The sequence below is a fragment of the Microcaecilia unicolor genome, chromosome 10, assembly GCF_901765095.1.
Source record: "Microcaecilia unicolor chromosome 10, aMicUni1.1, whole genome shotgun sequence".
In the NCBI taxonomy this organism is placed as follows: Eukaryota; Metazoa; Chordata; class Amphibia; order Gymnophiona; family Siphonopidae; genus Microcaecilia; species Microcaecilia unicolor.
Genome location: NC_044040.1, coordinates 69,260,460 through 69,274,962, shown reverse-complemented (window position 1 = coordinate 69,274,962; position 14,503 = coordinate 69,260,460). Strand labels below are relative to the sequence as shown.

The following is a 14,503-nucleotide window of genomic DNA, read 5'->3' as shown; positions in this document are numbered from 1 at the left end:
GGCTTCTATCCAGCACTGTGTTGTGCATTCTCTTTCCTTTAAGGGTGCCATTCTGTGACCACCCATGCCCTGACCAGTCCCCGTACAAAAGCATGAGTATAATATAGTTAACTTTCGAGTGAACAAGCAGAGACGACTACCAGTGTGATAGCAATTGTATGTTTGAAGGTGCTTAATTTCTCGTATTTGAGGAATAGAGCACTAGAGGTCATCCATTTTAAAAATTGCTTTTAGACTCCTGAGGCAGGTTGTTGTTGTGGCCGAAACACGACTTATGTCAAGTCTTTTGATGTTAAAAGCACATAAGCACCGCCACGCTGGGAAAAGACCAAAGGTCCATCAAGCCCAGCACTCTGTCTCCGACAGCGGCCAATCCAGGCCCCAAGAACCTGGCAAAAACCCAAAATTTAATAACGATCAATGGACTTTTCCTTCAGGAATCTATCCAGACCCCCTTTAAACTCAGCAAGGCCAGCTGCCGTCACTACCTTCTCCGGCAAAGAGCCTTTGGATGTTAACATTTAAATTAAATTTTGTATTTATTTTATTTATTTGTTGCATTTGTATCCCACATTTTTCCAGCCTATTGGTAGGCTCAATGTGGCTTACATAGTGCAATAGTGGCAGTCGCCAATACCGGCATGAACAAATACAAAGTGAGGTTAAGACAAACTAATGATCAGACTTGATAGACATATTAGGGGTCAAGGGGAAGAGTAGGTTATGTCCAATATAAATTTTGTATGATCTATACATTTTCAGAATGACTGAGGTGTTAAACCCATCACGCTTCACCCCTCCTTGGACAATTTACTTTGAGCTTTTGGAAGTAGAAGTAAATAGCAGAGAGAGAGAGTGATCCCAGGGGCCCATAGCCTCCAAGCCCTTCTTGGTCCCATCCTAAAACCTTATAATCTCAAAGATAGTACTAAGTTTTAGGGGTGCCAACTCCTGTGAATAATGGACCCCTGGTCTCCTTCAAGAACAAACCATGCCCAAGGAGGAACCCCAGACCACATGGCTACATGTATATATCTCATACTTACCGGCCTTATCAGAAGTATCCCAAAGCAGAAACATCTAATTTAAAGAGCAATTAGAAAAGCAAAATTTGTAGATGGTAATGAAAAAAAGTGACAATGAAACTATGTACATGCAGGAAATAATAAGGGAAAGGGGAAATGGAAATGGGACTTGATATACCGCCTGAGGTTTTTGCAACTACATTCAAAGCGGTTTACATATATTCAGGTACTTATTTTGTACCAGGGGCAATGGAGGGTTAAGTGACTTGCCCAGAGTCACAAGGAGCTGCAGTGGGAATTGAACTCAGCTCCCCAGGATCAAAGTCCACTGCACTAACCACTAGGCTGATTCCAACTTTAAAAATGAAAGTAATGCTGGGATGTCAGAGTTTTTTGGGGTATATAAACCATGATGAATATTTGATAGTATCATGAATAGAACAGTCTATCACAATTCACATTTAATAGCTCTGACTATGCAGACTTGACATGGTTTCTTTGCTAGATTTATCCCTTCGCTTTAAATCCTTTGCAAACAGAAATACTACTTTTACAATCCAGAGAAGTTTACAGATGTTATAAATAAAATTACCTGATCGTGACTTGAGGCAGTCTACTAGTCAATTGCTATAGATACCCTTCCATTATTAAGTACACAGCATTTATAACCTTCTATCTATAATTCATTTTCATTCCAGCTGCTGATTTCTTATACATTTTTGTCCCTTTAACATTTTCTTTTTGCAACAGGCAAAAAGTGTGAATTGCTTTGGTAAAATCCAATTAAAAACATCAACATTACTTTCATTTTCATAGCTTCTGTAATTTTCAAAAAAACAATATATTCGGTTAGTCTGACAGGACCAATTTACAGTGAAACCATACCAAGACTATTATTCTTCCTCTGCAATACTTCATTATCTCCACCTCAATTATTGAGTCAAGCTTTTTTCTACCACAGATGTCAGACTGCTAGGCTGATATTTACCTAGTTCAGTTTTAAGCCACTGTAGAAGCTAATTTTATGTAACTGGGAGTTGCTAAAAATGATTCTAAAATTAGCTGTGAATTTAAATGACTGACATGTAAAAGTTAAAGGGCCTTGTGGGGTGTGGCTGACTTTTAAATCACAGCTATGATCAGCCCCTGCATGAAAAACTATCTTATTTACTTTATTTATTTTCATATTTGTATCCCGCATTAATCCAAAGTGGGTAACAAAACATACATAAAATCTTAGAAAAACTAGACAGATTTCTTCATCATAAAAATTGTAACTCACAATCACTTAAACATTTGAAAATATTTCATTTCTCTACTGCTGGTCGTAGCAGAAGGAAGGAAGAAGATGATGCATGATACAACAGTAGATGTGACTGACAGCCAGTTAGTTAAATCTCTACCACACATATGATGAGTTCTATAAAGGCTTAAGATGGCTTTATTTTTCAATAGGAGAACATGGTATGTTCATTTGAGAATGATTTGAGTCATACTGGCCCTGAAAACAGGATAATGTATTGCAATACTCTAAAATGTGAAAACATATGGGTCAATAATTAGCTTGAACGGTCATTTGCATTTTATATGTATCATCAGCATTGCAATCTATATAATTAGCAGCACTGAATATACATAGTGGATGGTGACCATGCTGGCACTATTTAGCAGCTGAGTATCACAGCTAAATGGATCTTTTACTTATTTATTTATATATATATTTACATTTATTAATCAGGAATGCAATAATCCATAAACCTGAAAGAAATCAGAAAAATAGAACCTTCAAAAAAAGAGAGAAATAAGAAAAACAAAGAAAACTGTCTATTATTTAGTCCACAAAATTTAAGGGTCAAATAAGAAAAATAATAGAAGAAAAATGAAAAAAAACCTCCCCACAAGGAAGCAGCTTAAGCAATCAAACTTCTGCAACCGGTTCGCATTAACTCTTAGGTGAGCCACTCAATCCTACATCAATTCCTTCTCTGGCCACTATAAAATCATTCAACTGTTTGGGTTAAAAAAAAAAAAAGGAAATTCTTAGACTGAAAAAAAGAATACAACACTTAGCAGGAAATTTCAAAATAAATGTGGCTCCTAAAGCCAATATTCTTGGCCTAAGGGCCAAAAATTCTTTCCCACGCCTCTGCATAGTTTGTGACAAATCAGGAAATATATAAATATTTGAACCCAAAAACTGTTCATTTAATATAATTTCAAGACATAATCCCTATCATATTCCAAGGCAAATGTCACTAGGAGAGTGGTTCTACCTGTTATACCTCCAAGGAGCTTTCCAGAAAAGCTGTTAAATCTAACTCTTCTGGCCTCGAACTACCAGGTTTTCCTCCCAAAGTCAAATATTGAGTTCTTATTAGTGGAGGTTTCAGATGGTATTAGCACAATCTCTCGAAAGTATCTCCGATTCATGGATCATTTTTAATCACCACCTCTGCTCAGACCCTAGCCCAGCCCTAGGAAACAGGTAATATCTGACCATTTAGCAATTTAAACAGCCTATCCATAAATGTGTTTTTATGGAGAAGCAAGTTATGTGTTTGCTGTCAATAGTGAACGCATAAAGCTCTAATACCTCTTTAATGATAATTCAGGGAATATGTGAGTCCATGAAATCTTCACAGCTGAATGTAATGCGAAAAAGTTTATTCAGCATCAAACATGTAGTAGACCCAACATGGGGCCGTGTTTCGACAGGACTAGTCCGTCTGCTTCAGGGGTCTACTACACATTTGGTGCTGAATAAATTTTCTTTGCATTGCAATCAGCTGTGAAGATATCTTGGTCCACCCCTACTCTTTGGCTTTCTGTTTGGATTCTGCGTATGTTTTTTTTTTACCTTTGGGTTTTGTTTTTCATTCCATATAACTTACCAGAATAAAATTATCCTAATATGTCCCTTTTTCCAAAATGCTCTAGCACCCTTTCCCCAGTATGGATATGGCTTGTCCTGAAGCATCATGTCTGTGACCTAAAGGAGAGACAAAACATGCTTAAGTTTCGGTAACAATATGAAAAAGCAATGATCAACTGCAAAAATAGAAACTTCAGAAGTGGTTACATAAAACTGGCAGCAACAAATCCACATTGCATATGAACACACCAGAGAATCAGACAGAAGGATTTTCTATTTCCAGGATCCTTCAGAATGCTCCATAAAGTAAAAATCATTTAACATGGATTTCTAATAGCTTAGCTTGGGTCAAGCAGCTTCATATTTTATCAGGTACCTATACTGAAGTGCAATCAGCAAAAAACACATCTATTTACCGCCAGGGTGTCAAATGTGTAGTTACTGATCCCTGGGGTGGCAGGCTGTGACTGAAGAAAGTTAGGAACTGACAGGGCCGCCAAGAGACACAGCTGGGCCCGAGGCAGAACCGGAATGCTGTGCGCCACCGCCCCCCCCCCCCACCTTACTGTCTCTGCCTCCAAGGGGGTGGGGCCCAGTGCCGGCAAGCCTCTTCCTGTCTGCCTGCTCCCATGGTCTGTTCTCTCCTTCTCCTGTCCGAACCAGGAGTCAGGACCTGGATGATTGCATTAATGCGATATCGAGCTAATGCAATCATCCGGGTCCTGGTGGCATGCAGGAGCAGGAGAGGACAGACCCAGAAGCTGACAGGTAGGAAGAAGCTTGCCAGCGCTGAGGCCAGGGCCCCCCCCCCCCCCTTGGAGGAAGGGCCCGGAGAATTTTGCCCGCCCACCTACCTCGGCGGCCCTGGGAACTGAGCTAACATATGATTCTAGGTCCAACGTCTAATATATATATATATATATAGATTTGGTCCTGGACCCCCCTGCCGACGACCCTCTCGACCCTCCTCCCGCCGCCAACCCTCCCCCACCATCGCCGGAAGTCAGGAAGTCAGAAACAGAACGAAGCCTTGAGCAGGAAGCAAGAGGACCTCGGCTGGCGGGGATTGGGGTCCCTCGCCAGCAAAGGTAGGCAATGACGGCGGCGGGGGAGGGTTGGCAGCGGGAGGGGGGTCAAGAGGGTCGTTGGCGGGGGGGGCAAAGTTGGTGGTGGCGGCGGCAGGGTCGGCAATGGTGGGGGGGTTGGCGGCACTGGGGGGGGGGGCTAAAATGTGCCCCTCACCTGGGCTCTGGACCCCCCCCCCCCTCCCACCGAAGTCTGGCTTCGCCCCTGGTCCACAGTGGGGTACAGTGGGGGTGGGGGAGAAAGAAGGATCTAGAAGAGAGGGTCAGTGGAAGAGAAAAGATCAATGTGGGTGGGTTGGGGGAAGAGGGAGGCGAGAGAGGTATGTGGCTCACTACAAAAAATGTTCTGACTTAAGTGTTCCTTGTGGCCAGTTAATAAACCTCTGATTACCATCTATCAGCATTAACCAAAGTAGTCACTACTGCAAAATATGTTTAAGTTCAGTGGAACTTGTTTCAATCATACCAGAGTTATTGCTTCACTGGAAACACAATTACTGACTAGATATGAGTGAACTGTCTTGTGATCCAATTCTGGTTCCAGTTTGGCTCAGTTTTATCCAGATTTCTAATGGGCCGACGATCAGAAGCAAACACAGGCGCTAGGGTTTGTTAGCACCATACTAGTGCCTGCGTTTGCTACCGCCCCATGATCAGAGCCCCCGAGCATGTGAAACAGGGCTCTTAGCACAAGTAGCATGCAAATGCATGCTAAACCTATTCATCCCCAATGATCAGCGGCCAGCGCACCAAAGATGGGCTTGCTGGCTGCAGCAAACTCCACGCCAGCTCGGAGTTGGCGTTAGGGTTTGCAGACCATTGGGGAGGAATGGGGAGTCCTGTCCAGAAAGCATTTCCATGCGAGCAGGCCCCTATTCCCTCCAATGAAGCAACCCCTCCCCCCGCAGGAACCTACTACCCCCCCCCCCCCAGGAACCAACACCCCTCGACACAGGTTCGGGGGGGCTGTGAATCTCCAGTGGGTCTCCAGGCCCTATTAACCCCCCCCCCCCCCAGCATTGGCAAGAAGTCCCTGGTGGCCCAGTGGGCCACGATCAATCCCCTCACCCCCCAACCTTGGATTGCAGGAGGGAGGAGGCCTCGCTCCTTTTTTGGCTGCACGCTAAGAGATTTGGGTGCACATTGTTACATGTGCATGCAAATTCAAACAGGTACCAGTTGGCACTCAATTATTGGCATTAATTAACCAATTTAGTTGGGCGCACATCTTGAATCAGTGCCTAAAAATCAGCACCATATATAGAATTCAGACCTTTACCATACTGGTTGTTTTAATGTGCATTAGGCATTAATGCAAGTTAGTGCAAACGGTTAGCATGTGCTAAAATTCACGCTGCTTACTACACCTTAGCAAATATGCTTATTAATTATTAAAATTCATTCTACTTGCAATGAATTAGAACTTGAAAAACACTTCTATTGGAAGGTCATACAATTATTTTCCAATTTTCTTAATCCTACTATTCAATTTCTTTGTCACTTGATGTTGCCATGCCTGTTGTCTTACTCTTAATAAGATCCCAGGCTGAGTAAATAAATATTTGGATAAATATTTAACATTCATAGGGGCTCTTTAAAGATGTAATTAATTTGGTTTAGTAATACCTATCCAGTTCCAGGAAGGTTCTGCATAGCAATAAGCAATTGCGGTGAACAAAATGATTACCAGGTGGGCTTTATTCAATTTTCAGTTTTCTCCAGGGTGCTCTCTGAAAAATACGTATTTGCAAGAAGAATGCAATCTGCCACGGCATGACCAATTATTACAGCAAGATGTTTTACAAGAATGACATTCAAAGAGGAAGCCTTTTCCTTGGTAAAATGGAAAAATGAGACAGGGCATGTTGCCTCTGATATCAGATGGCTGGGTTTTTTCGTGTCCCGACTCCAAGCCTTTATTTGAAAGTCATATATCAGATCAATGTAAGGTCACTTGCAGCTAAATTGGCAGAAGCCGAGGTAGTCATTAAAGGGATGCATTCAATAAAGAAAAATCCAATTACCTTTTGCATTAGAGAAATCAAATTCATTTTCTGGTGTTGGTCAAGGACATTCATTGAGGGAGATAGTGCTTAGCAAAACAGTATCAAACACAGCTTGTTTGTGCAGAATTACCCTCCCCTCGCCCCAATAACATTATGACTTCTACTCGTATTTAATAAAATATAAAGGGATATATTTATGACATTTCAAGAGTAGATTCAATGTAATAACATCGTATATAGTACATTAATCTTCCTGTAGACCTTACACAAAGAAATCAAAGTTCCATTATAACTCTAGACTTATTTTGGATTCAGTAAATCACTAGGACAGTGTTTCCCAGCCCTCTCCTGAATTCAAGTTTTCAAGATTACCACAATAGAAACATAGAAACACGACGGCAGATAAAGGCTAAATAGCCCATCCAGTCTGCCCATCTTCCATAACCCTTAACTCTTCCATTTCCTAAGGGATCCCACGTACTTGTCCTATGCTTTCTTAAATTCTGACACAGTCCTCATGTCCACGACTTCCACCAGGAGGCCATTCCAAGCTTCCACCACCCTTTCTGTGAAAGAATACTTTCTTAGATTCCTCTTAAGCCTATTCCCTCTTAACAACATCGCATGCCCCCTCATTCTAGAGTTTTCCGTAGATGGGAAGGCAGTAGAACTAGAGGACATGAAATGAATTGAAGGGGGGCAGACTCAAGAAAAATGTCAGGAAGTATTTTTTCACGGAGAGAGTGGGGGATACTTGGAATGCCCTCCCGCGGGAGGTGGTGGAGATGAAAACGGTAATGGAATTCAAAAATATGTGGGATAAACATAAAGGAATCCTGTTCAGAAGGAATGGATCCTCAGAAGCTTAGCCGAGATTGGGTGGCAGAGACGGTGGTGGGAGGTGGGGCTAGTGCTGGGCAGACTTCTACGGTCTGTGCCCTGAAAATGGCAGATACAAATCAAGATCAGGTATACACATAAAGTAGCACATATGAGTTTATCTTGTGGGCAGACTGGATGGACCATACAGGTCTTTCTCTGCCGTCATCTACTATGTTATTATGCTACTATGATAAAGGCATTCTCTACATTAATGCCCTTGAGATATTTAAACGTCTCTATCATATCTCCTCTCTCCCTCCTCTCTTCCTGCATATATGAACATGCATAAAACATAGAAATATGGAAAATGATGGCAGAGAAAGACAATGGGGTTAATAATCAGCGTGGTTTAAGTGGGGCAGGAGAGGATCTTGCCCACTTAGACCATGCTGAGCAGACCAGCCAACAATATTCTGCCACACTTAACAAGACAGTGTTACTGAATATCAGCTCTGACCACCACGGCAATGTCTGGGCAGTGACAGGATGGTCTGGGGATGGGTGGAGTTGGGGAGGAGCCAGCTGCTATGTGGATACCAACCATTTTCCATGCTGGTGCCTGCCTAGCTAAGTGGGCAGAAAGGACCACATAAAATGCAGTTCTACCCATGTCCAGTTATTCTTATGCAGATCCTAGCTGAATGCCCACTAGACCACCAGGGATCACCTCTGAGGTTTACATTTGGGGGGAGGTGAGCTTGGAAGAGGAATCGTGGGGAATTAGAATGGAGGGGGCATCGGAACTGGAGAACCTTGGAAGGGAGATTGAAACTGGAGGAGAGGGAGATCAGAAGGGGTGATCTGGGAGACTGGGGGAGGGGTGGAGAACCTATCACATTAATGGATAAGTGCCTGTGCTTACCTAGATACACCCCGCTATTCAGTGTCGGTGATAAGACGTGGAGGGGCATTTTCGACCGGGGACACCCATCTCTAAGGGCGCCCATCTTCGAGGACGGCACCGTGAAGAGGCAGGGCTGACCGTATTTTCGAAGGATATGGGCGTCCATCTTTCATTTCGATAATACAGTTGGGGGCGCCTAAATCTCAACATTTAGGTCAACATTAAAGATGGCCGACCTAAATGCTGAGATCGCCGGATGTAGAGATGGGCACCCTCGGTTTTCGCCGATAATGAAACTGATGGCACCCATCTCAAAAACGAACAAATCCAAGGCATTTGGTCATGGGAGGGGCCAGGATTCGTAGTGCACTGGTCCCCCTCACATGCCACGGCACCAACCGGGCACCCTAGGGGGCACTACAGTGGACTTTGCAAATTGGTCCCAGGTGCATAGCTCTCTTACCTTGGGTGCTGAGCCCCCCAAAACCCACTCCCCACAACTATACACCACTACCATAGCCCTACGGGGTGAAGGGGGGCACCTACATGTGGGTACAGTGGGTTTTGGGTGGGTTTTGAAGGGCTCCCATTTTCCACCACAAGTGTAACAAGTAGGGGGGTGGGCCTGGGTCCGCCTGCCTGAAGTCCACTGCACCCACTAAAACTGCTCCAGGGAGCTGTATACTGCTGCGATGAACCTGAGTATGACATTTGAGGCTGGCAAAAAAAGTTTTTTAAAGTTGCTTTTTTGAGGGTGGGAGGGGGCTAGTGACCACTGGGGAAGTCAGGGGAGGTGATTCACGATTCCCTATGGTGGTCATCTGGTCAGTTTCGGCACTTTTTTGGGACTTGGACCTGAAAAAAAAGAGTCCAAATAAAGTGGACCAAATTCTCGCCACGGACGCCCTTCTTTTTTCCATTATCGGCCGAGGGCGCACATCTCTTAAGCACACCCCTGTCCCGCCTTCGCTACCCTACCGATATGCCCCCTTGAAGTTTGGCCGCCTCCGCGACAGAAAGCAGTTGGTGCTGGCCAAAATCGGCTTTCAATTATACCGATTTGACCGGGTTAAGGAGATCGCCAGCCATCTCCCGATTTGTGTCGGAAGATGGCCGGCGATCTCCTTCGAAAATGAGCTGGACAGTCCAACACTGATTATCCAGGCATAAATCAGCCCATGTCTGTCAGCACACTGACCACTGTGTGTTGTTGAATATTGACCTGCTTATGGTCAATGCCTGCCCAAACATTAAGCAAGTCTAGACATTCACCTAGGGCAACTGCTTCTTGGGGACTGCAAAAGTAGCTTCAGTTAAAGCAAAACAATGGATCTTGACAGCCACACAAACTCAAAGAACCATCAGCACATTACTACTGCTACAGTATTACTACTTATCATTCTATAGCGCTAATAGATATACGAAATCCTATACACAAACATATAAGAAACAGTCCCTGCTCAACAGAGCTTGCTATCTATCCAAGGCAGTCAAATAGGCAAATAATCTGCTTTAACCATACTTTAACCTGCATTTTTATTGGATACTTGTGAGTTAATCACATCTCACCATTTACCCCCTTATATTGTATGGGAGGTCCTCCAAAACCCACTAAAAACCTAGTATACACAACTATACACCACTACAATAGCCCTTATGCCTGCAGGTGTCACCTCTATGTAGGTACTGCAGGTTTTTGGTGGGTTCTGGAGAGTTCACTCTTTCCATCTGAAGTGTACCAGTTAGAGTGGGTTATGGGCTTGGGTCTTCTTCTCTACAGTGCACCGACCACTAGGCTACTCCAGGGACCTGCCTGCTGCTCTAATAAGATTCTGAAGATGTCATAGAGGCAGGTATATACTGTTTCTTTCAAATCTTTGGGGGGGTGGGGGTGGGAAGGGGTCAGTGACCATTGAGGGAGTAAGAGGGGTCATGCCTTAATTCCTCCAGTGGTCATCTGGTCATTTAGGGCACCTTTTTGTGACTTAATCATGATTGAAACAGGTCTAGACCAAAACGTCTAACTTTCAGCCCTGGATGTTTTTACTTTGTCCCAATATGGCAGAAAAACGTCCAAGTTTTGGGAACATCCAAATCCCGCTCACAACACGCCCCCTTGTTAATTTTTGCAACCAGCACAGTAACTGCAAATTTTTACTGCCTCTAGGTCTATTTTTATGAGTCACAATTTTACATCCACTCTCTCTGTCTGACTGTCATTCATTCTATCATACCTTAAACAATAACACTATAGAGTCCCTTAAGTGAAGTTCTGAGAAGACAGCTGGACCAGATCTCCTTCCAACACAATGTGTAGATTTCCTAATAAGGGATGTGTGAATATAGTCTGAGGCTGAAAAAAAGGTGAAGAGATACACTGGCACGTAGAAGGAAAGCAAAAGAACTGTGTGTTGCAGTGCAGGTGAAGAGGTTGTTTTGCAAAATGCCACCTAATAATGTAGACAGTTTGTAAGTAACGTCTGATTTCATTTCTCTGAGCCTGGAAAAAGGGCATCAAAGAGCGAAAATAGACTGGGAACTTCTGCTTCATGGTGATTAATAAAGGACGGCAACTGAGTGGCTACTAGAGCCCCCTGCTTTCTGAAGTAAGGAACAGGATTATATTTTATTACATACGAGATGGGCTAAGAGGCCTGTTACTTTAGTTAACTCTTGTAACAATCCAATTTTACTAAACTGTTTTCTGTTTGTGAACATCAAGGTATATTTCCAAGGACTTGACTATTAAAATCTCAGCTGAATTCACTCCTTTAATGTCATGTCATCCAGCTATCCTGTAACTTCAGAATTTACAGAGCACCCATTACGACAAGTCCAATTTTAATAAGCTCCTGGATCAGCACCCTCAGTTCCAATGCCCTGAGCAACACTGCAATGGGAGTGGACTAGTGGTTTGAGCACCTGTCTTGCAATCCAGAGGTTCAAATCCCACTGCTGCTCCTTGTGATCTTGGGCAAGTCACTTAACCCTCCATTGCCTCAGGTATAAACTTAGATTGTGAGCCCTCCTGGGACAGAGAAATATCCAGTGTACCTAAATGTAACTCACCTTGAGCTACTACTGAAAAAGGTGTGAGCAAAATCCAAATAAATAAATGGGCACACCTGAACTTGTTGGATCTCGGATGCTAAACAAGGGCAGACCTGGATAAAACCTGAATGAAGACGCACCATGGAAGACTGGGGAAGGGGGAGAATCCTATAACTGGATACCATGTGTTAGGTGCCACGATGGGGCTCACTGAGCATCAATTCTATAATAACATCAGTACACACAGATGCCGCTATAGAATAATGGCTTGAGGCCAAAGTTGTGGACACAATACTGAGCTCATTCACTTAAACTAGGTGAATGTCAGGTGTGAGTAAGCTTAAATGCTACAGATCACATAAGTAATTATAGCATTCTGTAAGTTACACTCATATGTGGAAGACATGCCCATGTCCTGCCCATGCACCACCCACACGTACATCACTCTTGCTGTTATGTGTGTGTGGGTGGTGTGGACTTACGAGCATATGGTGCTTGTGTCTACATGTACATAGTTATAGAGTGCCCAGAAGGTGCTCTGTGTTTCAGAAAGCAACAGTCACCATGGCAAGGCTATGATTTCTTCAGTTTATAAGGGACCTTTACGAAAACCTTTCTTACCACCGAAAGCTGCATTTTTGATCTCTGTTTATTTCACTTATTTATGTATTCATTATTCTTTTTTTTTTCTGTTATATATACATTGGACATGTTTTTCTAGGAGCAAAGTATTTGCTCCTTCCAAGTTCAGGTGCCTCCAGACACACCTTGACAAAAGAACTCCCTGCACACACCATGGAAGGGATTGGAAATGGTCTGGAGAGACTAAAGGAAAGAAAAGTAGTAGGGAAGACTAAATTTCTCTTTCTTTGGCATCTGGTCAGAGCTGTCACCACACAGTCTGCCTCCCTCTGGGTTTGGAGGTCCAACCAGTAATGTTGGATGAAGGAAAGCAGAGACGACCATGTCGCTGCCCTGCAAATGTCTGCAACCAGAATCAAAGAATGCTCCTTTTTGGGCACAACAAAATAGATGGATGGAATACCTGCCAGAACCTCTCTCAGAAGGGGAGGGGGGGGGGGGACCGAAACAATCACCTGCAACAGCAGCAACCTGTCCAAGGTCTGCCTGACACAGGCCGCCTTTGGAGCTGCCCTGCAAGGGGAGAAAACAAACCAATCCAGCAGCTGATGCCAAAACTTCAGATGATAACCAAACTGAATGACATCCAGGACCCAACGGTTGGACATGATATGGGCCCAGCTCTGGAAGAAGAGCTGCAAGCGCCCTCCTATGGGAAAGTCCAGAGCATTGACCCCCCCCCCCCCCCCCCCACATTCTCATTGCACAGAGTGAGCAGGGATGGTCGGTCCCTGAGTTTCATCCCAGCCCCAATGGCTACCGCCCCAAAAGGATGGAAAGGATTGAGACCATGACCAAAACAGACCATGAGAGGACTCAGCAAAACAACCCTGAGAACACAGAGTCATGGCCTCAGTCCCTGAAGGAGCCCCAGAACTTGGACCATGATCTGTTCTCTGGCAAATGCAATACCTTGGACTCTCCCAAGTCCTTCACCAACTTCTCCAGATCCTCTCCAAATAAGGTAGCACCTCAGAAGGGTAACTGAAGTGCATCTTAGAGACCAGGTCTGCAATCCACTGACATAACCAAAGACAGTGATGTTCGGCGACCAACAAAGCCAAGATCTTTGCTGAGGCCCGGATCAAATCATACAGTGTATTCGCTAAAAAGGTGGTTCCATCTCCAAAATAGCCAGGTCGTCAGCTGAATCTCCTGGACCATCCAGATGTTTCCCCCCCCCCCCAATGAAAGTAGGTATGAGACACATAGTCGCCACAGAAAGCCGCCTGCAGTGCCAAGGCTTTGAGAAGATCCTCCATGTGCTGATCCTGAGGGTCCTTGAGGGTGACACCACCCGCTATCTGTACCGCTGTTCGCTTTGTCACCATAGTGACTGAGGCATCCACCTTAAGCAACTGAAAATGCTCCATCTCAGCCACAGGGAGTTGATACAGACGAGCCATAGCTCTTGCTGTCCGCTGTGGAGCATCCGGTCTCTGCCACTGCTCCTCGACCAGCTCCCTAAGGTCCTCATTGAGGAAAAACCATGGCGACTTGCAAGTAGAGGGTCTCCCTTGTGAGAAACCACAGGTTGGTCCTTTTTGAGACACAAACATTGAAGGACTTGAGAGGTTAGCCAGGGTAATTCCTGCCTGTGAAAGAGCATGACCACAGAGGGATCCTTCCCCAGTGGAAAATCTGACTCAGGCTCCAGGTTCCCCAGGCCCCAGTCATCCTCCTCCAGGGCTTCTTTTTCCAAAAGAGGAGGAATCCCTGGAGGGCCCCCCAGCAACGATGCCCTCGAGTGCTTGGGACCCATGGGAAAATACAATGATTCTGGGAGCAGATGCTTCAAGCAGTAAGCTCGATTAAGGAGTAATACAAAATCAGGAGAGAAAGGGAGGTCTGAGGCTTCCTGTCACCAGAGGAGAGGGGGGCCCCCCACAGAAAACAGCCTGACACCACAGCGTCCGGCAGATCTGTTCTCCCGGGGTTAGGCAATGGATCAGAGGCTCCCTAAGCTGCCTCAGACTCCCCCTCTGGCCTCCCCAACAACAGAACAGCAACCTGTTAAGATCCTACCCCATCCAAAGCATCCTGTGCTGAAGCCTCATTGCAGAAGCAACATAAACAGGAGGCTGGGGACAATATAT

The 14,503-nt window shown here is 44.5% G+C and overlaps 1 protein-coding gene across 1 annotated transcript in view; it reads right to left on the bottom strand.

Moving 5' to 3' along the window:
- The window catches only part of TMEM117 (transmembrane protein 117), a 485,233-nt gene that overhangs the window by 188,433 nt on the left and 282,297 nt on the right, over nucleotides 1-14,503 (bottom strand). The window contains exon 5 of the mRNA XM_030217133.1: nucleotides 3,917-4,014. Coding sequence (XP_030072993.1) covers nucleotides 3,917-4,014 — 98 coding nt within the window. The remainder of the gene's footprint in view (nucleotides 1-3,916; nucleotides 4,015-14,503) is intronic.